The following is a 25,440-nucleotide window of genomic DNA, read 5'->3' on the forward strand; positions in this document are numbered from 1 at the left end:
AAGAATTGGGGCGGGGGCGGGGAGGACAGTGCCTTAGAACCCGGCCTTTGTAACGGGAACCATCTGGTCGGTGGTGCGGCTCAGACGCTCCAGGCTGCTTGAGGGAGCTGCTCAGCAGCCTGACACCTTTCAAGAAACAGGAGGAAAACATTTCCTCGGTCTGAATGCAAGACAACACAGTTTGCACCAGGAAGATCGGATGGAGAGGGCCCGGGAAGGGGGAAAGGATGAGGGGGGAGGAGTCCGTAGAAAACCAGGAAAGAAGCCGCACCGCAGGACTCTTCCCTCCAACTATGTTTTTAAAGGACGGGATGAAGAGAGAATAAAATATATATATATATATATATGAAAGACATACGTTCCTTAGCCTTTAGCCTCCGATCAGCGACACTTTGGGCACACAGTAAAGCTGCCAGCGATTTTCCCTACCCCAAGCCCCGCAGTTTGGCGAAAGGAACAAACTTTACTGATGCCAAGTGAAGGAGTCCTGCAAGCGTGCCTCCCCAATGCTAGGACGCTTTTGTCGCTTCGCCCGCCCTCGCCTCTCTACCGGAGGGGTCGGGTCATCCCAGCCAATCAAGGAGCCTAGGCTCGGTTAGCCCGGGGGGTCTCCCCTTTCCTCGCGCCCCTCCCACGCCTTCTCCTCCCCGCAGATCCCCCCCCGGCACCCCCATCCTACAAACCAGGCTTCCCGAGGTTCCCAGCCCCACAGCCACCCCAGGAGCCCACGGTCGGGAACTTCTCCCACAGGCCCAGCGCGGCCCGCTGCCGCCCTCTCACTGCGGGTCCGGGAGGCTCTCTGCCCTCCCCAGGGCCCGCCGGGTGCCGGGCCCCGCCACCCGTCCGCCCGCCCACCCCGCGGGGCCGCCCCTAATCGTTGCCAGCCCCCGCGCCGGCCTGGCCACATCTGGCTGCGCTTTGCTGTTATCCTCGCCTCTCCACACCACCTAACCACCAACAAGAAAAAACAACAACCCGCAACAACTCACCCCCCACCTCTACTTCCCCCTGAACTCGCCCCGGGCGCCCGGCCTCCCTGCGCCACTTACAGCCCGGGACAGGTCTGCAGGCGGGAGGGGCGGTGGCGGACTGGGCCCCGCGCCCCGCACCCCGAGCAGAGCGGCCCCACGGAGGGCGCGCCTCACATCCCCCTCCCCAGACGGGCTGTAAAAGGGCTAGCGGCCCCTTCCAACCCAAGCTTTCAGAAAATCAAAAAACGCATAACCCGATCGTACTCCCCCACGCCCCCTGCAAACAGGCTGATGCCTAGAGAGCGTTACGACAGCTCCCTGAGAAAAGGAGAAGCTGGCTGGACGGGACTGGAGTTCTGCGTATCGATTTCCGAGGAGAGGAGGTGGGCGGAGGGGGAGCAGCAAGAGCCAGCGCGGGTCTCCCACTCGGCCGGGCCGAACAGAAACAAACAGCCGAGCCCCAACTCACCCGCGGCTCCCTCCCCCTCCAGCCTCCACCCCCGGGCAGGAGGCGCAAAGCAAACAGGTCTCCGAAGCCCGGCACAGAGGCACATTGTTCGCTCCTGCGGCTCTTACCTCGGTCTGCGAGCGCGCCCCGGGGGCGGGCCGTCTGGCGCGGGGGCCGCGCGGGGAGAGGAGCGGAGGGCAGCGGCGACCCCGGCCGCTGAGGGCCGAGGCCGGCTGCGCGCGCGGGTCGCCGGCCGCCGAGTCCGCGCCGGAGGCAGCGCCGCGGCTCGCCGGCCGGACACGGCGCCGCTGGTCGGCCGCCGCCGCCGCCGCCGCCGCCGCCTCCTCCTCCAGCCAAGCAGCCAGCGCCGGGCGGCTCCTGGGGTTAGGTCAACATTTTCCCGCAGTTTCCCACACGCCGCTCCGCGAGAGGGGTCTTTTACACACGCGCGCACACCCCAGACCGCACGCTCCCTTAGAAAAATCAAAAATTTCGGAAACCAGAGCGAAAGGAGTGGCGGAGGTAAAAGCCCGACAGAGGTGCGCAGACTTGGGAGTCCCCTCGGAGCGGCAGCAGCGGGAGGGGCGGGCAGGCGCCGGCGGCGCGAGGCCAACGCAGTTTGTCAGGCGAAGCCCTTCAGCCCGCGGTCTGCGCGGGCCGGACTGGCATCCCTGGCGCCGACCCTGCGGCCTGGGGCGGGAGACAGCGGCGGCCCCTCCTCACATTCCGGGGCTCCGGGCCGAGGCTGAGCGGTGGCCGCTGCCCCACGAGAGGCTGAAGGCGAGGACTCTGGCTCGGGAAAGCAGGGAGGTGCACAGAAGAGCCACGCCACGCACAGCTACGGAGGGGAGATGCCCCCCAACAATCCCAAGGAATTCTCCGGTAAGCTCCCGATTTCGCTCCGGCACCTCTGCGAGAGTGTGTGTGAGCGGGGAGAGAGTGAGGGAGAGAGGGAGAGAGATGGGGGAGTGCGAAGTCCTGACACAGACTCTCGGCGAGGTCTGAACTGGAGTCACCTCCAGCCTCCTCCTCCCCAAATCCCCACCTACCCACCCCCGCCTCCGGAGTTGACTGATCATATAAACATATTAGCGTGTACAGCGGCAAAGGACAAATCTCTCCCTCCTGATTTTTCCAGCAAGGGGCTCAGGCAAACTCAAAAGAAGATTACAGGCAGCTAAGAACAAAACGTGGAGCAGATAATCTATAACTCATTGCCGCCCAATGGCCATTTTCCACTCCATTGGAGCAGCTGCGGCGGCGGTGCGCCCGAGCAGGAGGGAGGGGAGCGAAAGGGGACACTTACGGGCTCGAGCAGTTCGAGTGGCGGCGGCGGTGGCCGAGCAGCCGCCCGAGGACAGGCCGGCCCCGGCTCCGCCGGCGGGGCGGCCGCAGGGCTGTCCGGGCAGCGGCGGCGAGGGACGCGCGCACTCGGCCTCGGAACGCGCCCCGGAGGCGGCCTGCGGCGGCTGGCGCCCCTCCTCTGCCTCCCCGTCGGCTCGCCACCCCCCGCTCAGTCCCGGGGCTCGGCATCCAGCCTTCCCCCTCCCACCATCAACACACCCCTTCCACCCCGACCCCTACCCCCAAACTCCACTCACTGCGCGCTAGGTCCTCCGCGCGCTCCTCCGGCGCGCGCTCTCCATCCTGTCCACACACACGCGCTTTAAAAACATTTATTTTATTTCTGGAACGGGGTGAAGGGTATTTGGGAGAGCGCGGCGGAGTGCGGCGCTCGGGCCTCCGAGGCGGGGCGCAGGGGGCTGGCCAGCGGCTCGGGGGCCCCCCTCCCCTCCCCTCTTCCTTCCAGGCCCAGGAGCTTTCTCCTTGCCTGCACCTCGGAGAGGCGCCCAGGATGCGTCTTTTACCCACCCCGTCTCCAGGTTTTCTCTTTTCTCCACGCAGCGAGCCGGAGGCTTCGAAACTTTTAGTTTCCGCAGCCCTCCTTTTGTGTGACCGCTCCGAGGAGAAAAGGAGGTCTGTTTGCCGCGGTTGCCTCCGTCGGGCTGCCGCGCACTGGGGACGCTCCAGGGTTAATGCGTCTTTGATACCTGAGATTTCCGGCGCGCTCGTTAATGAAAGTTACATTTTTAAAAATTGCGGTGACTTTTTCTTTGTAGTTACAGAGACCTCGCCAAACTTTGACTTTATTAACTATATTTCACAAGAGCGTTTTGTTTGTTTTTGATTAAATCCACCAGGGTAAGCAAAGGAAGGAAAGCAGACTACAAGGCTCTTTACTTGAAAGTGCATTCATCGTGCTGTTAGGTCTGTTTCCCTCATTTCCTTACATTGAGACTGCCTTTGCTCTTGTCCTCTGACCACACTTCCTTGCCACCTCTCTGTTGGTAGTGTCAGCGAACAACCAGGCAGCGCCAACGATGGATCTGAGCTGAAGAGAGCAGATCACGCCGGGACAAATCACCCTTGAAAAATATTTTAAAGCCAGTTTAAGTGTCCTCTGCATACCAGGGAAATCAAAACTGGGTGTTTTTTGGTTTGGGGGCTTTTTTAATTACAAAATCTCTAAGCTGAAAGTCACTAAGTTTTAGGACGTATTTCTCAATCACTGACAGAACTAATGAATGCAGCCCTCAATTAAAGAAGCCTGTTTCCATTGGTTTTCAAGAGAAACCGATTCATCAAGATTTAAAACCTCTAGAAAATAGGATGAAACTTGAGCGTCTTTGCTTTCAGAAACTATGTACTTTTTGTTGCTGCGGGTATGTTGCAGTCATCATACTTAAGAAATCATTTCAAACAACAATGTTATTAAAATGTCAACAGCATATTGTTCAAAAGACTTGAAGCCTCTAAATACCTGTCAGTATTTTGTCACAGAGCGAGGTATCTGTAGTACTAAGGTAAATCCAGCTATTGGTCAGGTTTGTTCTCAACTTGTAAAGAATCATAAGTTAAAAGTACACATGTGCAAATAACCGAAATGTACTCTTTTGGTTGATTCATTATACTTCTCAAAACAAGAATCCTTGATCATCAGACTTCTTTCTACTTAATGTATTGATGTTTTAATATTCTCACCATTCCAAAAGATAAGAGTAGCCACTCAGAGCATTTGTACTTTAAACTACATAAACACTCCCATTTGGAATTTCTTAGATAACATAATTCAAATATTATAGATGCAGGACACAAGCCTAGTCTGGAAAAAAACACGTATGCAGAGCTGGTGTGAAACCTTACTATGTACCTCAGGTTTCTAAACGTGTCAAAATTATACGTACAACAGATCTACCTAGGAAAATTAAATCAGGCTACTTTAGTTGAAGAGGCAAAATTATAAAATTCTCAGACCTCGGAGGTCATTTATATCATGGTCTCTTCTAGAATTTAAAATTGTTTTATTCAAGATTATAAACCAAAATATGTCAAACTAATAATAATCTACATTTACTGAAAAATTTTAGCCCTTTCCTTTGTTCACCTTTGAAGGTTTTTGACTCATCTCGGCATGATTCACAAGAAGCCCCAATGAGTGCATAGATCAGTCTAATCCTATTTTCTTTTGGGAGGCAAAACCTGGGCTGAAGTTTTTATTTAGTGAGCTTAGTTAGTAATCAATAGAAATTTTTGACTGAATTAAGCAGGCCATATGTTGGCTCATTTACTTATTTATTTAACTCAGAAAGAATTTCTGGAAGAACCCACTGTCTACATTTCATAGGTCTGACATTCTTTGATGTTCGGGACCTAGATGAGTCACTCTCTACTATGTTCCTGAAGAGACTACTACATCACACAAAAAAAGGAGGATGCATGGAGGGGGAAGAAATTGTCAGAAGTGGGTTAAAACTATAAAGAGTGGAAAATGTGTCATACAAGTTTTTAATTTTAATTCAATAGGAGGTGTATTTTATAGAGTTCAAAGGGTTCAACACATTTTTGTGAAGAATATAATAAGCTTGCTATGTTTTTTAAAATTACAGCTAAATGTATTCCTTCTCTAGGATGTTTTAAATATTAAAGAATTTTTAATTCTTTCCTTGCACTTTACCCATAATAATGCTTCAACCTTCTTTGTGTCCACAAAGAAGAATTGAAAAAGAGCTTTTAATTGCATTGATATATTCAGGTTTAAGCTGTTAGTCACAAACCTGCCATTACAAAGGAACCCTTAAATGACACGCACATCCAGAAAACATAATTTGCCTGACACTTCATGACAATTCAAAACATAATTTATAACAATACAGGTGTTATGGCAGAAAAAAAATGAAATGAGAAGCTTAATAATGTCTGCAGATGTTAGCAAGTTAAGGGGAGTTGGAGTATATTATGCATTCCCTAAAATCCAATCAAATGAACTACTCATTCTGTATTATTGTTTAAGTAATGGCAAAATCATTGACTTATTCAGAATACTTGCTAATTGTTTTTAAAAATAAATTCTGCAAAGGACAAAGGAAACACCCATTTCCATTTGTTTTATGTTAAATCAACATCTAACCACTCATGGTGATTTCATTCAAAGAAAACAGAAGGAACTCGTTAGCTTATGTGGTTAGAGAGATTGATGGGCTTCAAACATTTTAACCATATATGTTTTTTCCAACTGTAGAAACTCGTGTTTTTAATTTAAGCAACCTTAAAAAACTAGATTATTTTATTCTGTGAGTTCACATATTTCTGATACAGAAATTATGCTAATTTTTGAAGCTATTACCATCTAAGCACCTTTCTTTAAAGGAAAGTGATGAGGCACTTGTCAAAATACAAGTATGAATAACAATAGTTTGGTTACCAAATTAAAGAATCTGAAGAAGTAGGAAAATGGGCTTTAAAATATTATGATTAGCACAAGCCAGTAGAACAGTAAGGAACTTCTTCACTGTCCCGCTCTGGCAAACTTGGATATAGATAAGACAGTTCTAAAAGGGGCTACATGGAGGTGGGCTGGGGTGGAGTGGGGAGATTGGGGACTTCATACTGGGCCAAAAATTCTAAGTTTGAGCTACATAGCTGTAGAGAACTATTAAGGAGAGTAGGCTGTATTCATAATGGGGAGTATATTTTGCCTGTGATGAGAGTGATGTTAGTTCTAAAATAAAACAAACAAGTAAACAAATAACAGGTGAACCTGGTCTGGTTTCTAATACACAAACAGAAATAAAATTAGATTTCATCCTAAAGTTAACCAGTTCCCATTTCTTCATCATTACTATTCAGTGATACTTAGTGCTGAAACTAGCTTTCCCTACTCTAGAAAGTATTTTAAAGCTCTAGAGCAGATCAAAGCAATATGTGAATACCAAACTTAACTAGAACTGGTTGAAAGTTGCTAGCTTTATTTTTCATTTTAGCTTTGCCATGCATGTAGGCTGAAAAGAAATCAAAACTCATTTTCCATGAGAGCAGAAACATATGAAAGCATTTGGCAAAGCCAAGAAGTTTAACTATTCTCCCAGCTCTCTTCAGGCTGAGTAAATCTTTGTCCAAGAAAGCCAAACTCTATCTAAAATATAGAGATGCAGTCTCCAAAAGCAATGACATTTAAACAACAGTATACATATGATTATAGTGAACTGTGCTTAATGATATTATTTAGAAGTATATAATCACCACATATATTATTATATATTTATCATTTTATAATTAATACTTTTTTTAAAAAATCCACCAATACAACTGGTAGCATGACTCTGTGCACTTAGAGTGTTTATATGTATAACAATATATAAAAGATTATAAAAATTTTATACCATTGCCATTATGATACTCAAAAGTAAGCAAATTAAAAAAGATGTCCTACGTAATCATTGTTCCACTGAGTCTTATACAACTCTAAGTTAGTCTTTCTTTCCCATAGATTGTTCCCATTACTCCTGTTAATCTCTGCACTTTGAGGATTTTCTATAATTGGGTCTTACAGATCTTTTTCTATCAATGTTTCTGTCAAACCATGAAGTATAACTATAATAACACTCATTTTATACAAAGCTTTCTATGGCCTCTTATAATAATTATTTTGTTCATTGTACTCACAACCAAATATTTTATTGAAGTCCATAGTTTAAAAATAGGTCTCCCCATCCCTTTTTAATATATGCAGAAAACCTCTATCAACAATAGAGATGAAATTTCTTTATTTTTTTTTAAGTATTGAAGCTAAACTAAGAGTAGCCTAAATCACAACTCTTTGTTTTAAATATAAAACATTTGGATGGGCGGGCGCCTGGGTGGCTCAGTTGGTTAAGCGACTGCCTTCGGCTCAGGTCATGGTCCTGGAGTCCCGGGATCGAATCCCACATTGGGCTCCCTGCTCAGCAGGGAGTCTGCTTCTCCCTCTGACCCTCCTCCCTCTCATGCTCTCTGTCTCTCATTCTCTCTCTCGCAAATAAATAAATAAAATCTAAAAAAAAAAAAACATTTGGATGGGCAATTCTTCGTAAAGCAGACATGTACAGCTTGGGTGAGAACAAAAGCAAGTCAATGGTTAATAGCAGAGGCAACTCCACTCTACTGAATCTAAACCCTCAGAGATAACCAAATAGCAATTTCAGAGAAGTCTAAATAGAATTTTTAGTGTCTCTGCAAATATTTTTGATTATTCATGTCATAGTTCATTGTAGCACAGCAAACTTGCAAACGGCTTTTAAGAGTCAGAAAACAAACTCACAAATACCTCTTGCATCTTACAAGGTGAGTCAAAGTATAATTATATAACACTTCTAATATTTTCCTATTAGAAAACATTATAATTTTCTTAACGTTAAGCATAAAATAATAATTGTAATCTATGATCTCACTATTTTTTAACAAAAAATTATTTTGTTGCAGTTTTGAAAATACAGTGTAAAACTGTATAATGTGAGATGTTTGACCTTGACTTTGGTTGATCCTTCTGATCATCTACACTATCTATTACTAACATTTTTCACTATTTTGTTCTCTAATATGATAGTTATTTTTTAACTCCACTTACCTGCTTTATTTTTTAAAGGCCTTTCTTTGTTGTGTATATTTCAGTAAACATAAATTTGTCTGAGCATGTGGAAAATAGAATAGCAATTTGCAAAGATTTTTCTTCTAAGCCTAGCTCTCATCATAGTTTCTTGATAAGATAATAGAATGTAGCCATCTCTATTTTCAAGAATAATTTAAATCTTTATAATTAAGTTTCAACTTATTGCAGCTCATTACAGTGCATTCTTAAGGTCACTATGAAATCAATCACTTAGGACCTAGACCAAACAATGATGTAATAGGCATATGTTTTTTGATAAGTAAAAGTGCTTTAGAAAAGAATTCGTTTTCTTTAAAATAAGCATCCAAATTTAGAATCATGCCTGAAATGTCATTTATATCTTAAAGGAATACTGAAATGATTTGGAAATGATAAGGTTTTGTGGAGCTATATTCAATGAAAAATTTTTGTTTTAGGTTAAAAAATAAGGACACATAACCTCTCCAGCTATTCTACATTAAAAAAGGAGTTGCTGAACTGTCACTTGAACAGTATATTCTTTGAATGGTTTTGTTTCAGTGATGACGATGTGTTGCACTGAACCATCCACCCTCTTATCCGACTGTCCTGGTTACCAAAATCACATACCTACAAATAACTCTTTTAGTGCATTAAAAGAGTGCCCCCCTTCATTATGGGAATGTAATTTATGACACCAATTTAATTAGAACTATGTCCTTACTACCTGAATTAATGACCCAAATTCAAACCACATATATTTCATTGTTCAGACAATGTAGAATACACTACAAGAAAAACTAATTTCCTGTTTATTATCTAATGATAATTGAAACACAATAATTCATTATAATACTGGATTACTGCTATATATGAAGTAGCATGTCTCAAAGAAATAGGTCATGGAAATAATATGAAAAAATATTTAAAACTTGTTAAAATTAAATTAGAGAAATGCTGAGTAAGAATGCTAGGTATAAAATATAAATGTTTGAGTATTCAAGAATATAAACTATTTTTAAATAATATGGATCCCCAGAAGACAATCATTGATCATTTAAAAAAAAACTATGGGTAATCAAATAAGGAATCTGAAAAATATTTAAAAGGATGAATTTTGACATTTCATATAATTACTCAATATTTACTTTCTCTCCAATGCCCTATTGCAAAATGATTTAAGATATGATATATATAAATCAAAGTATTTTATGCAGGTATAGATTTGAGATGATAATGCTAGCCTGTTCGTTTATAATGAATATTTCTATATAGAAGGAAATCATATAATGTCAAAAATAGATACTAGATTGAATATTTAGAAAACTACCTTTAACTACTTAGGTAAGTTTATAGCTTATCAAAATTTGTAGATAAAATATTACACCTTATAACTAAGGAAAGTCTACCTTTGCCTTAGTTTTCCAGTTAATGAAAGAAGTGTTTAAATACTCTATAGTTAGATTATTAACTTCTACAAAACTGAAACAGATGTGTGTCTTAGTATGCTATTAAATTTATGATTTACATAGAACCCTTACATAGAGCTAAGCAGAGGCCAATGATTCTAATTTGCTCTAGATTTACAATAACCTGATCTGGGTTTTGTAAGTATTGAAACACTTTAAACAAAATTAGAAAGCAGTTGTGCTTTCTGTGATTAAAGATGCAGTTCTCTTTGGAGTAATGAGAAAAGTTAGAGCATGTTTCTTTCTCTATGGATGTTTCTATTATAAACATGAGTGCTATACATTATATATTTTTGTTACTATGATTTCCTTGTTTTTAATTATAAAATAAACCAACTGAATTTCACTGGAGTCTCAAATTGAAACTATGCCAAAATTTAGCTGAAGAATGTGTACTGAGCTTCATAAAAATCCTTAAAAATTTTTCCCAGGGTCTTAAGGTCTTGTTATACAAATAGTAGTTCACCATAATTTTCTAGTGCAAAGCATCTTTCTGATGAAGACCTGTGCAGCAAAAGGGCGTAAGTGCTAAATACATTACAAACCCTAGAAAATGACATATATAAAATTGTTCAGGATTAATGAGTCATATAAATTACATATAGAAAAAAAGTCTATTTTATCTCATTACACAAATTATAATATTTACAGGACTATTATTTAAACCTTCTTCTACTTAGCTTGGTGAATTATAATCCATCAGCTCCTAAAAATCAGATCTATAAGAACACTTTATTTTAAACACTGTGAATACTGTTTCCTTAAAAGTCAGTCAGAAATGTTGATATAAATATCATTGTAAGCGTCTGTGTGTATATTTATGTATATAGAAAACAAGTACATGCAAAAGTATTAATTCATTAAAAGTTTATCTCTCATAAAACCTTTATTAGCCCTTGAAGTCTTTGCCACTTCATATAAAATGATTTATCTTTTGAATAACAAGGTTCCATTAATCTGTTTGACAAAGGAACTTTTAAATCATTTAAATAATTTATTTGAATGAATTATTTAAATTCCGTAAAATATATATGCACACGTATATGTATGTATCTGTGTCTCTATATCTGTGTTCTGGCACAATATCACAGAAGAAATACGAAATAGAGTTCAGAATACATTGTCCTTGACACGGTGTGACTTGGTGTTGCTGCAAAGTGTTCTTTGATCATCCACTGTTTGCATAAGACCCCTGTTAGAGGGCCATTTGTGCTCATTTGGCACAACAGGGTGGTTTCATGTCAGAGAAATGTGCATGTTATTTTTTATACTCATTTTTAATTTTGTGTTTTTACTGAGATTGCAGGCTGACATATTTTTCAAAATGTAAGCATAATAAAGGCAATTATTCAACACTGATAGAAAACTTGCTTCCCTCAATTCGGGGCTCTAGGTGCTAGTGGGAAGTGGTAAACAAACTTCTTCCCCAGAGAAATAAATCATGTGTGGAAACAAAGGGCAAATATACATGGAAAATAAGTAAGAATGTACACAAAAATTTATAAACAAATACACAAAACTAATTAGGACATAAAGATTTATATAATATGCTTAATATGCATGGCATTCAGGAATTTTAACTATGTACTATTTCTTCACAGACTACTACTTCACAAAATTTTCTCTCAGATAGATCTTATTATTCTTTTTCCCCGAAGATGCATTTTTACATATAAAAATAATGAAAATGATGGAATATTTCCCCAGGTTTGGTAAGGTTATAGAATAAATTTATGAAAGGTTCTCCCCAATTTTATTTTTAAACATGCAGGAAAATAAGCTTTCGGAGCACCTGGGTGGCTCAGTTGTTGGGTGTCTGCCTTCGGCTCAGGTCATGATCCCAGAGTTCTGGATCAAGCCCCCCGTCGGGCTCCCTGCTCAGCAGGAAGCCTGCTTCTTCCTCTCCCACTACCCCTGCCTGTGTTCCTGCTCTTGCTATCTCTCTCTCTGTCAAATAAATAAATAAAATCTTAAAAAAGGAAAATACGCTTTCACCTAAGTATCTCCTACACAGAACGAAACAGGATATATATATATATAGTTTTTACTTTCTAGTCATCTTTCTTTAGGAAACTACATCCAGTTTTTCCTTGGTGATGCTGTAGCCCTCTCCATTCTATTAGGTTTTGGTGGGTTCATTCAGGTTTTATTTCAATTTTGTGACCCATCCTTTCAACAAATTCCTTTTAGCTTTATTTATCAGAGAGGTCCTAATTTTATGTATATTAAAATCTCAATCTATGTTTGTGGCATTTAGTAAAATTTGAAGGTTCTCTTTTCTCCAGTCCTTTTCTCCCTTACCCAACAATCCATAATCCCAGCTATAACACTATATAGTTTATACCCATTACCCACAATACTCAAACCCTAGTAAGAAGGTATGAAAAGCTCTCAGTGGACTGATACAACTGTTAAAGGTACTTGTTATACCAATGTAGCATCATGAACTCTTGGGGAGACAATAGTCTTTCAAAAATTGATTACATGCCCAAAACTCCTATCTGGAACTTCCTCTCTGGAAGCTCCTCTCTCCCTGCCCACAGTCTTATATCAAGAAGTGGAAATAGCCCCCAAAATACCTCCAAGCATATATATATATATTTATATATATGAAGTAATAGTACACTGTTCAGAATGGTACACACCAATCAGGTGAAGTAATTTTTTTTTTTTTAAGATTTTATTTATTTATTTGACAGAGAGCGAGAGCAGGAACACAAGCAGGGGGAGTGGGAGAGGGAGAAGCAGGCTTCCCTCCGAGCAGGGAGCCCGATGTGGGGACTCGATCCCAGGACCCTGAGATCATGACCTGAGCCGAAGGCAGACACTTAACAACTGAGCCACCCAGGCGCCCCAGGTGAAGTAATTTTTTAAACTCTTTACCTACTCTCAGATTTTTGAAGAACAATGGCCCCTTTAGTGTCTAGCAAAGGACCTGAGCTATAGTTCGTTATTGAAAAGTGTTTATAGAATATATGAGTCAGAATCCTATAATCATGAATACTACTATAATATTTAGTTCAATAATAAGGTTACTTCTTATCCAAATATTGTAGCATTGCTTTGCTGATATGGATATTACAAGTCAAATAACCTAGAAATCTTATACAAATATACTTATCACAAGTGTACATATAAACACACATATATAAATTTACTTAACACATTTGTTTAGTCAATTTATTGAAATATTTTTATAGACCATATGTAAATATTTTACTATCTTTACAAATTGGACTGCAATGAAAATTTGAGTGTTTTTCTAAAATTTAATTTAATAACAATATTTGTGTGTGAGTGTGCTTTTAAGTAAAGAATCACAGATACAGACAAAATTGTTCAGGGAGTATATAGCACTATTATCTTCATGTATGTGTGTGTTTGAGAGGTGGGAAATAGCTCAAGGAAGGCAGGAAGTTAATATGTTTGAGTTTTTGAATTCAGAGAAGTTGAAAAGTTGGCTGTCTGTTCTATATTACCTTGAACAAGCTTTGTCCCTTCTACTTTTCTGTCGCAACAACTTATATAACATAACAATGTGTTTAGGGAACTTCAGAAATTAGAATCAATGGGACTTACATGAAGCATTTCAAGGGTTTTATTTTGTACCCCAGTACTTTGGTTTTATTCACACACAAAACATCTGATATTTCATGTATTATGGTAAAGTATCATACTTCCATCTTAGCTCATTTATGATTCACTAAGCAGTCAAAGATTGGAACCCTACATCCAAGAGCCAAAAAACATTTTAACCATTTTTTTTCCTGCCAAATCACTAGCAAATTTTATTAATATTATTTTAAGGAGTAAATTTATCAAAATTTCCAAGGAAGATCTCATTTTCTGCTGACACTTTAAATTCTATTTCTTTTTGTTTATATTCCAATTTTTTTTTTTTTTTTTTAGAGAGCGAGCAAGAGAGAAACAGCATGAGAGGGGAGAGGGTCAGAGGGACAAGCAGGCTCCCCGCTGAGCCGGGAGCCTGATGTGGGACTCGATCCCAGGACCCTGGGATCATGACCTGAGCCGAAGGCAGATGCTTAACCATCTGAGCCACCCAGGCACCCTATATTCCTAGTTTTTAAAAAATCTTTTCAAAATATATTAGTATAGTACTTTGCTATCTAAGGAAATCATAGTGAATATTATTTTATCTTTCTTTGATGACATGCAATTTTTGAGTGTTGAAGAACCATAAAAATGAACATTGATTATCACAGCTCTTATTACACATCATTGTATTTATTGATTTACTCCTCTCACACTAGACTGACAGTAAGCTCCTTAAAATCTCACTAAACTCTCTATGCCAGCTCTTAGCACAGCATACAACAGAGGTCACGAACTGCTGGCCTGTATAAAATCTAGCCAACAAATGTAATTTATTGGTTCCATGGATCCTGGGTTACATAGCATTTTGTTTGTTTGTTTTTAAACAGTTATTTGTCAAGTTTTAAAATTAGGAGGTTTTGATCAAAACATGGATTTCCAGCTTCTGGGGGGGGAAAAAAAAAAGGAAAGGTCCAACAACATTGGGTGGATGTTACATCATAGCAGCATTCAACCGGAGAGACCTTTCCTTTTAATGAAAACAAGTACCACCCTATGACCCCCTCAAAATCCAGACAAAGTATCTTGTGCCATGAATCACCTAATCAGTGATAATGTTTGTGTTCTACTTAAAAGTGTCATTAAAGGAAAGTGAAATATATCTTCACCCATATCTTTGCTTTTGTTTTGTTTTGTTTTATAATTAATTAATTAATCTCTACACCCAAAATAGGGCTCAAACCCATGAACCCAAGATCAAGAGCCCCGTGCTCCTCCAGCTGAGCCAGCCAGGCGCCCCTTCACCCGTATCTTTGTAAAGTGAGAAATAGAAAGATAGATCTAGAGAACTATATGTTTAACCTAACTGCCCATCACTCACTTTTTCTTTCCTATTCCTATAAACATTTTAATTTTTGAGCTCCAGTGGTCAAAAACTTGTATGTGAGTGAATGCATGAATTATACTGTCAATATATATTGAAAGACATGGGGGCGCCTGGGTGGCTCAGTTGGTTAAGCGACTGCCTTCGGCTCAGGTCATGATCCTGGAGTCCCGGGATCGAGTCCCGCATCAGACTCCCTGCTCAGCGGGGAGTCTGCTTCTCCCTCTGACCCTCCCCCCTCTCATGTGCTCTCTCTCTCTCATTCTCTCTCTCAGATAAATAAATAAAAATCTTTAAAAAAAAAAAAGAAAGACATGAAGAAATGTCTTGTATAGTAGTAATGGTGCTTTGCTGTATTCAAAGGGTACGTATATATACCACCTCATTTGTGCACTTACTGTGTAGCTCAACACTGAAGTTATAATGCCGCACCCCCCATTCTCACCAACTAGCTCAATCCTCTCTCTACTTATATTTATATTCACCAGTTTTTTCTTTTTCTCCTCATTTGACAACACTTTCTAGCACTCTTTCACTGATGTTTACTCTTGCATATTCTTTTCTTTCTGTGACCTGTTCAGTTTCCCCCTACATGGCGAGGTAACTCGACAGTAACAAATGATGGTTTTGATTATTTTTGTATTACTTAATGTCTCATAAGTGTAGTTCACCAAGGGAGGACACATGAAAGGAATCAGTCTTTTTCAACCAAACAAACAAATGGAAGAAAATACCCTTTAAGTGTTAATTCACAGGGTTTAAAAGACTTAATAGTTAAAATAATTATGACACACTAATACAGCAGAAAAAGCTAAACGCAAAATGTTTTAAGGCAAACAAGCTAAGCCTTTACTAAAAAATACTAAAAGCAATTGATAGTCTCAGATATGTTTAAAAAATATTCTTTGTTAAGGGTGTACTTTTCAAAGAGAGAATTAAGATTATCTACTGAACCTGAGTCAGGAATATTTTTTTTTATTATCCCAAATTTGTTATGTTTCCTATTTATGAGTGTTATTAGTACTATTATCATAATCCCTATTTTTATTTTATAATTTGTATTTTCGTATACAAAATTTTTATTATGATTACAGGTCAAAACATTTTCCCATATGAATATAACTCAATTTTATGTAAGTATGTCACCTGGAAAATATGATCATAATGAATTAACTCCACAAAGTGAGAATCACCTGTATTAAAAATACTAGTTTTTTAAAAGTCCTATAAATTATAGTTTGCAGAATATCCTTTGTATCAGTAAAAAAACCCTAGCACACACTTTCTGAAAAGAGCCTTTTGTGCTCGTTGTAGTAATTTTACTGAGATACTGCTGTCCTTATTTAAGTTTCATAAAATTTTAGGGGCAACTGGGTGGTTCAGTAGGTTAAGCACCCGGCTGTTGATTTTGGCTGTTAGTGATCCCAGGATCCTGAGATGGAGCCCAGCTTCAGGTTCCATACTCAGCAGGGAGTCTGCTTAAAAGACTCTCTCTGCCCCTCCCCACTCAAATAAATAAATAAATCTTTAAAAAAAATTATTAGAACAATTATATATGTCAGTTGTTGAGACAGACACCATATAAAAGAAAATCTCAAATTTCCCATGCAACTTAGAAACTGATATTGGCATATATGATTGGATCCTTTTCATATTAGAAATTTTCAGTATTTTTTCACTAAGCAAAGCTCTTCTATAACAACAAAAGTAAAATTGTTTCTAGTAATCATAGTACTTATTTTTCAGAAATTTTGTCTTTTCTCCCTTTTCACTTTTCCTGCCAAATTGTGAAATAAAAGATATATTCCATTCATAAAATTGGATAATTAATTTGGCCAATTAACTTAATCCGTGTCCATACTAAAAAGTATGAAACATTTTTATTATTGTTTTTGACTCTTGACAGAACACATACATCAAGAAGTAGAATTTCTTTTCTTAATGCTTAATAAGCATCCCATGAGGCTATACCTAGCTTAAATCATTTGTATTCACTTCTTACTTAAAATTCTACAATTTGGTACAGTCAAGAATTTGGTAAATACCATTTTATTTTTTTTAAAGATTTATTTATTTATTTGAGAGAGTGAGAATGAGAAAGAGAGAGAGAGAGTACATGACGGGGGGAGGGTTAGAGGGAGAAGCAGGCTCCTCACTGAGCAGGGAGCCTGATGCGGGACTCCATCCAGGGACTCCAGGATCATGACCTGAGCCGAAGGCAGTCGCTTAACCAACTGAGCCACCCAGGCGCCCCATGGTAAAAACCATTTTAAATCACTTTGCTCTGCAAAAGTTTTTGAAACACCACCACTGGAGCATTTGACATATCCTTTCAAAAAAGCCACAGGCCTACTTTTTTAACATAAAAACTATATTGAAGATTAACATTTTCTTCTACCTTATCTTGGAAAAGATCTGTAAAGGGCTTCATAAAGTATAAATTCACTTAACTTTGGCTAATGTTAATTTTAAGATGTTTGAAAAAACTTTAGAAAAGCAACACAAGCTAAAAGCTTAGAATTTGGACCAGACCACCAGTTGTCTCAGCTCTACCATGTTGAGGCCTCCATAACGTGCCCAAGTTATGGAGGCTCATCTTTAAATTAACTCTTTCTTTCTTTCTTTCCTTGTTTCTAAAATGGGAATCATAATTATGTGTATTTGATAGTGTTGTCGTGAGGGTTATATGAATTAATACAGGTAGTCCTTAGCACATAGTAAGTCAGTCCTCAAATATTTACTATTATTTTGGTACATTAATAGCATAAAACAGTTGACAACTCTTCAAAATGCTGCCACATAAATGCCTAAAACTGTAGGAGCTAATGTGAAACAATTTTGAACATTCTTATATATTCTTACATATTGGGTTGTATGATAGCAAAAGATTTTAGAAGTATGTTTTGAAACATACAGCTTTATATTGACTAAATGAAATTTTTTGTCACATGTATGCCAGTGTTGTTGCTGGGAGTTTTGATTGCTTTAAGTTAACAATTGGAAGAATCCACTCACTCTTAGTTATGTTCACAGCTTATGATTTTCATTCTTTTTTTATTCAGAAGTGCTTCATTTGGGGGCACTTGGGTGGCTCAGACAGTTGGGCGACTGACTCTTGATTTCAGCTCAGGTCGTGATCTTGGGGTTGTGAGATCGAGCCCCGAATCCACATCCAGCTCCACAATGGAGCCTGCTTAAGATTCTCTCCCTCTCCCTCTGGCCCTCCCCACTGCTCGTGTTGGTGCACTCTTTTTCTCTCCATATAAAAATAAAGTGCCTAGTGCTTTCATAAATCCATAACATTAGAAGAATATCTGGTTAAGCTTATTATACTCTGAAATAGCTAAACACAATTGATGACAGCTGTCTATTAGGCACCTTAATTTTTATTTATTAATTTATAATCTTTCATATTCCCAAAAGAATTTAAGGATATTTAAAAATAAATAGAAATACAAGTAATAAGAGTAACTAAGAATGACAAGGCAAAGACAAAGTAAAGATTGGAAAGTAAATAGCAGGAAAATGAATGTAGGCAAGGTATGCTTATATGCACACCAGCTTTAGATTTGCCTTTAGTCTAAGAGCTACACAAAGAGAAGGGCTGTTTCAGGTTTCCCAATGCTCAGCAAATGCATGACCTGATGATGAGATCCAAGAGAACCCTGACTAAATGGTGATACTGGTCGATTACTTATCCTCCCATCCCATCTCTATTTCTGGTCCATCCCTCCATCCTGTCTTCACTACTGAAGTTGATAGTCCAGTTTTGCCTCTGCTACAAAGATGTCCTTCCTTCTTTCCTCTGTTGTTCCAGTAACAACAAAACCTCCCCAAAGGCTAGTTCAACTTTTTTTTAAGCCAAGTTACTGAGAGAATCCTATACATACTTCGATTGGTTCATTCTGGCAGGTTTTTTTTTCTTCTTCTAATAGAATATTTCTCCATTTATTTAGGTCTTCTTTAATTTCTCTCTCAGAGAAATTATGCAGTTTTCAGTGTACAGGTCTTGCACATATTTTGTTAAATTTATCCCTTAGTATTTCATATCTTTTGATGCTTCTGTAAATAATATTTTTTTTACATTTTCAATTTCAATTTCTTTTTGCTAGTATATATAAGTAAAATTAATGCTTTTACTGAGATATAATTCATGTAGAATAAAATTCACCCTTTTAAAGAATATAGTTCAGTGGTTTTAGTATATTGAGAAGGCTAGGCAATCATCACCACTATCTAATTTTATAACATCTTCAGCACCCCAAAAAGAAACCCCATTAGCAGTCACTCCCCATTTCCCCTCCTATGGCCCCTGGCAACCACTAATCTATTTCTATTCCTGTGGATTTGCCTGTAGAATTAATTTTTAGGTACTGACCTTATAGCATGAGACCTTGCTACGCTCATTATTTCTAGAGCTCTTTAATAGATTCCTCCTGATTTTCCACATATATGTTCATGTTGTCTGAGAGACTGAATACACAAATAGACAATAGGCAAACCAAATATGACAGTAGAACTCTGACCCACAAGCTCCGCAGCAATCAACACAGAATGGTCAAACTAGATCAGCGACTACCAGCTTCCCTGTTTTTTGATCCTCCTTCTAACTCAAGACAACCAGAAAAAGACAAATGTGCTTCCCAAACCATCACACAAGACTCACTTCTAGTGAACCCACTTCTAGCTTCCCCATACCAGCAGCCTCCAATCAGTGCTTACTAGAAGCCTTCCCCTTTTTTCTTTATAAAGCATCCCCATCCACCCTGACTTTGAATCTGCCAAATGCAAGTCTTAGGGACTGACTATCTGCTATAGCAAACTCTGAATAAATAGTCATTCTGGAAGATTCATAATAGAAAGGAAGGCATCAAAATCTCTGGAAGGACTTTGGGGAGTAAGGAGAAAGAGCCCAAGATGGTTTTGGTGGCGTGTTCCCCATTTCCACTGCCAACCCCTGGGAAACATTGTTTTAAAGCAACTACAGAATCTAACTAAATTTAATGAATTAACCCTTCCTTGTAGGGAAATGATAAACTTGGAGGAGAGAGAGACAATGGCTCCACTGGGTATAACTAAGATATAGTACTAGTTAACAGCAGGGTTCTAACTCAGGGAATGGTTTACAATTAATATATTTTTAAAGTATATCCATTTTACTGTAGAGCACAGAGTGAGTTTTGGTATTATTGGTATGGAGAGACATGATCTCCATTAATATACCGTACTCATAAAATAATAAACTTGACTTGTCTGGTTGTTTGAGGCTATGTCTTCTTGGAGTTGCTATTTTGCTTTTACTGGATTTTGTTCAAAAGGAAGTTGTGAAGCAGGGTAGGAGATTAACATTAATCAGACACCATCTCTATGTGTCAGATATCATGAGGACGTTTTAATGTTATTTTATTTTAAGGCTGGCATTCAGCTGGCAAGCTCCAGCAAGGCTTGCTGGTAGTTTATGACCAGCATCTATTCTGATCTATTAGTGCCCAAGCTCAACCATTTACACATTGCTAAATATTTTAGTGTTATCCTTACTCTATTTAATCTTCAAAATAAACCTCCTGGGAGACAGGAACCCTGGAAGCTGGAGACAGAGATACTATTCAGGGACCCCTGACCCTGACTTTGCCTGCTCGTCCCCATCATGCCCAGAGGAGGTTTTCTTGCGTGTGCTCGTTTGGCTCTAGAACTGGGAGAGCCCACTATCAGTAAGCATTTTCTTACATGGATGTGCCTAGGGTATAAATTCTTCTAAAATAGTAAGTTTGAGTTTAAAAAATTGTGTTCTTCAACCTTGGAAGTAGTGTTTCTGGCAGCTGTGTGGCCCATAGGGAACCAGAGGAAGAGAAGAGCGAAGCCAAGGTGTACTGTGTCTGCATGCACCTGCTTCTGATACAAATGGCCATCTGGATGTAGGTGGAATCCACTTTGGTATTTTTGGCTAACTATTGGGAAATGGCAGGTGTACGTGTGCGATCTTCCTGCCCATCTATAACCAACCTGAAATGCTGTAAATTCTATGATAAATGAGGAAAGTGTGACAAAGGAAGGTTACTTTGTCTAAGGTGCTAATAGTAAGGTAAATATTAGATGTGTCTTTGGGACTCTAAAACGTGCACATCTTGTTTCAACTTTCTTTTAGCTGAAAAACATTTTTCTCTAAAAACAATCTTACATAGCAACCCAATCAGTTAATAAACAATTAATGTATGCTCTGATTAAAGCAAGATGAAGGCTAAGAGTTCACGCTCAGCGCCACCGTCTCTACTTTGAGCAGTGCCCAAAGTACCTCTTTGAAACTTAGTGCTCTTAAGATCAAGTTGGAAAAACAATGATTTCCAAAATGCTGCCTCCCTCAGACTCACTCTTGTTCACCTTGGTAAATAATTTATTCAACAAACATACTGTGTAACTATTGACTGCCAGACTCTAGGAATGCAAAGATAAGTAAATACTGTCTGCCGTCAAGAAGCTCATAGCCTGAGGGAGGAGAAAAATACAGGAAAAATAAATTAACAAACAAACAAATTAAAACAACCACCAATATTGAGACTTTTCGTATCAGTTCTCACAACTGTAAGAGATGAGAATGTTTAGCTCTTTAACAGATGAGAAAACCAAAATCAGAGAAGTTAAGGAGATGATGTATTGTCATGAATCCCCTGAGTGTCAGAATAAGGATTATCATCCTGGTCCCAGGGATGCCAAAACCCAGAGACTCTTCTGTAGGATGCAGCCTGCAATTTGTGGTAAATCTTTAACAAAGTAAGCACATTTTACCACAGATTTAAATTTAAAATGCAAATCTCTTAAACAAGAAGGGGGGAAAAGCCCACAGAAACCAACAGATTAAATCATTAAAATCATTATCATAATAATACCACTTTACACAGCCACTGTCTTTACACACCTATTAGCTCCTTCCCTCTCATAACAGCTCTGTGAGGTAGGAAGGGCAGGCATTATTTGGCTTTCACTGAGGGGAAGTAAGTCTCTGGGCTATTCATGGAAGGTAACCTGGTGGGGTGAAATTTACTGGCCTAAGGGAAAAACACCTTATCTTGCAATCACTATCTCTAACTAGTAGTGAGACTGTGGACAAGTCAACTAACCATGGTAGGTGACAGTTTGCTCCTCAGTAAAAGCAGAGTCCAGATCTTTCATCCTTCAGTTAAGGGTCTTTCAGGTCTGACTTCTGCAAGATACTATATGGCTTGGTCAAGAATAGAATCTACCTTCTATTCCAAAGCCTTCTATGATTTCATGCTGCTAGTTAATATTAAGCTATAGGGAAACTTCCTGGTTTCCTAGGCATAGAATTTGGTCATGTAACAATTTAACTTCTAATCTAATTTATGTTTAATTATAATTAGACCAAACTATTGAAAATATAGGTGAATAGTCCTGACTGGTTAAAAGCTGTGAACCCACATGATAAGTCAAGAAACTGTGGGTGGGGAAACACTGGAGAAAAATCTAGATGAATATAAATAAGAGCCACAAGAAGTGATAGCACTATGTGACTGCACCACAGACTTCCTGTACAGAAGGATGTTTTTCTAGTGCAGACCACAAAATTATCAGGGCAGCAACATATCTTAGTGTTTGGGATTTCGGTCTCAAAGTATCTGCAGAAACTTTTATTCCTCAGAAAGCAAAACACTGACAATTTCTTGACCGACCTTGCTGATAATTTCATTTCCCAGACAGCAAAGTAAGCAGTAAGGGGAACTCCTACTCTGAACCCAATTCTGACAGAAATCAGTAGGTAAGATGGAAATGATGGGAAACTTGGAGAAAAGCAACCATGCACTCTCAGAGTTTGATTTAAGCAGTGTCCTGCCTATGCAAACACAAATGATTCTAATGAGCAAGAAAATGGGGAGGAAACTAAAGTAACCAGTGTGCATCGCAGGGACCAACTGACAGGCTTTGAATTTAAAAGAGTATGTGCAAAAGATGGTAAAAGGGGGCACATAATCAAGCACAAATTTGGGAAGGTAACATAGATCTATAAAAATAACATCAGTGAGACTAAAGCACAAAAAGAGCTGGGGCTTGTGAAAGATGCCAAAGAAAACAAAAATTATTTCCTTAGCATGAAATGAGGAAGAAGATCAATACAGAAATAGGCCCATTTTTTTTTTTTTCAGTTGAAGACATAACATTTATTCATGAAAAGGAAAGGAAAGCATCTTTACTTCTCTATGTTTCTTCCCTGTTGGTTCATTCGTATCTCCGCTTACATGCCATCTCTTCAGAGTGGACCCTGACCACCTTTTATAAAATAATTCTGACATCCTCTGATTCTTAAGCTTTTTATTCTTCCAATCACTGACTGCCATTATTTCACATACTTCGGTGTTTTTCTTCTCCTGTACTAGAATGTAAGCTATCTGAGTGCAAGGAGTTTTGGTTTGTTCAGTACAGTATCTTGAGTGCCTTGTATGTACCAAGTACCACTCAATAAATATTTGTTGAATGAATGAAGTAAAGACCATTAGACATTGGCCAAAAATTGAAAGACAAAATAGCTAAAGTGATTCTAATGTAAATAACATTTATTGAGGACCCAGTAGGTGTCATACACCTATGTATTTATTTGCATTTTTTCATTTAATCATCCTCACTACAAAGTATGCATCATTATCAGATTGATAATGTCCCAGATGATACAACTAGACAGGTGTAGAGCTAGGATTTGAGCCAAGGGTTAAGTCCATGGTTTGAGCACTTCACCTATATGATATGCTAGGAGAACCTGACTGGTCTAGGTGCCAATATGTTTCTGGACCCCTCCGAATTATTACCAGAGACCTTCTAAGTGAGATTATGGAGTGGTTACCTGGTTACCTTTGAGAAACGGAATGAAGGGGATAAGAGAAGAATATTCTATGTTAAAAAAATGGCAGAGTCTGCAAACTTCAAATCTATGAAACTAATGTTGCTTGGGAGAGAATAGCCTAGATTATATTTATAAAAGACAATTACAAATCACAATCACAAAAGACCATTTTGTGAGCATTTTTTTAAGTGGCTATTAGGAGAAAGTATAAATTCAACAAGAATAAGTTATTCAGCCCAATCTTATATATTATTTTCTATAAAATTGATAAACCAGTATATTAGGGCAATAGAAATAGACATCTGGATTCTAGCAAGTCATTTAATAAGGTTTTCTTTACATCCTTGTGGACCAGATAGAGAAATATAGGTTTAGGAATAGTAGTATTATATATTTTCATAACTGGCTGAATGATTGCACCCAATGGCAATTTTAAGGAATCTGTGTCAGCCTGGAGGAAGGTTTTTCAAGTGGTATACCACAAGTCTTGGCCTTGGCTTTGTCTGATGTAAACATATTTATCAATGACTGAGATAAATCTGTAAGAAGGCATACTTGTCGAAAATTGGTTACATGAGATAGGAAAAGTGAGTAGTAGATACATTAGATTACAAGATCAGGATCTAAAAGTTCTTAACAACTAAAAAATGGGCTAAATCTAACAATATATAATTTGGTTGGAATAATTGTGAGGTCCTGCCTTGGTACAAAACACCAACTGCCTAAATTCAATTTGAGGGATATGAGATTTACTAACAGCATTATGAAAAAAAAAGAAGAGCTTTACTTGGCAGTGAATCAATGGGATAATATGATTACAGAAGAAGTACAAGGAGGAGGAGGTGGAGGAAGAGGAGGAGGAGAGAAAGAAAAAGAAGAAGATGAAGAAGAAATAATTTTGACTGCATTAATAAATTTAGGATGTGCATAGAATAATGGAGGATATAATCTGATTGTCTTTTAAGCTCTTCAGATTACCAAAATCAGATCTCAGAGCAACATTTTAAGGAAGATACAAATGGAAAAGTTACAAAACTTCTGGAATTTAGCAGCCTGCATGGTAAGGGGACTTAAAACCATCTCACATGAGAAAAGGTTAAAAGAATTGAGGAACTTCTGGCCTGAAAGTTATTATATTTGATAGCTTTATTAGAATAGTACAAAATAAATATAATAATTTTAATCGTTATTCACCATTTACTATTTGCTAGGTACCGTGCTAAACATTCTATGTTAATTAATGCTAGCCACAACCTTAAGAAGTAGGTTCTAGTTATGGATTAGAAGATTGAGACTGAGAGAGATTAAGTAACACATCTGAGGTTATAAAATCTAGCAAGATAATGCTTGACCTTGAACCCAGGTTTGTCTTTCTCCAGTGCCTGCCCATTTATCCTCTACAGCAAATTTCCCCCCACTACATGGAAACTCAATTACATATTGTGTGTGTGTGTTTACATATGTGTTGATAAAATTATGCAAAATGAGAGAGAATCCAAACTATTTACAGTATAAAGCTTGGAAATGGAACATCAACATTTTAAATGTGGGTGTCTTGGGTAATGAGAATATGGCTAGTTCTTTCTTTTATCCACTTCTTTTAATTTCCAAGTTCTCTTGACTAACCCTATCCTAATTTCATGAAAGTCTCACCTATATTTTTTTGAATTAAAGACATTATTATGTGAAAGTGAGATTAGCTTTATTCTGAATGTCCCAAGATGCTGAATTAAGATGCTGCAAGGTATAATGAGGCACAATTCAGTTTAAAAACAGAACCACTTATAGTCAGATTTTTTCAAAGATGCAGTATCTTGATTGTAGA

General features: G+C 38.9%; 2 protein-coding genes across 13 annotated transcripts in view; one reads left to right on the forward strand and one right to left on the reverse strand.

The window, feature by feature from the left end:
• Positions 1 to 3,142, reverse strand: part of ADGRL2 (adhesion G protein-coupled receptor L2) — a 192,125-nt gene extending 188,983 nt beyond the window's left edge. For 10 of the 12 annotated variants that reach the window (XM_045897321.3, XM_045897328.3, XM_045897318.3 and 7 more), the window contains exon 1: positions 1,548 to 1,685. The gene's annotated coding sequence lies outside the window, so the exon portion shown is untranslated. Of the gene's footprint in view, positions 1 to 1,547; positions 1,686 to 2,725; positions 2,871 to 3,020 lie in introns of those variants that run through there. The other 2 variants (XM_045897319.3, XM_045897320.3) reach the window with 2 other exon arrangements.
• LOC135364042 (serine/arginine repetitive matrix protein 3-like) overlaps positions 1 to 25,440 on the forward strand; it is a 110,763-nt gene that overhangs the window by 4,598 nt on the left and 80,725 nt on the right. The window contains exon 3 of the mRNA XM_064587538.1: positions 1,300 to 2,301. Coding sequence (XP_064443608.1) covers positions 1,300 to 2,301 — 1,002 coding nt within the window. The remainder of the gene's footprint in view (positions 1 to 1,299; positions 2,302 to 25,440) is intronic.

Source organism: Mirounga angustirostris, unplaced genomic scaffold (genome assembly GCF_029215605.1).
Source record: "Mirounga angustirostris isolate CCGP_5_RB_7025 unplaced genomic scaffold, mMirAng1.0.hap1 SCAF_4, whole genome shotgun sequence".
Classification (NCBI taxonomy): Eukaryota; Metazoa; Chordata; class Mammalia; order Carnivora; family Phocidae; genus Mirounga; species Mirounga angustirostris.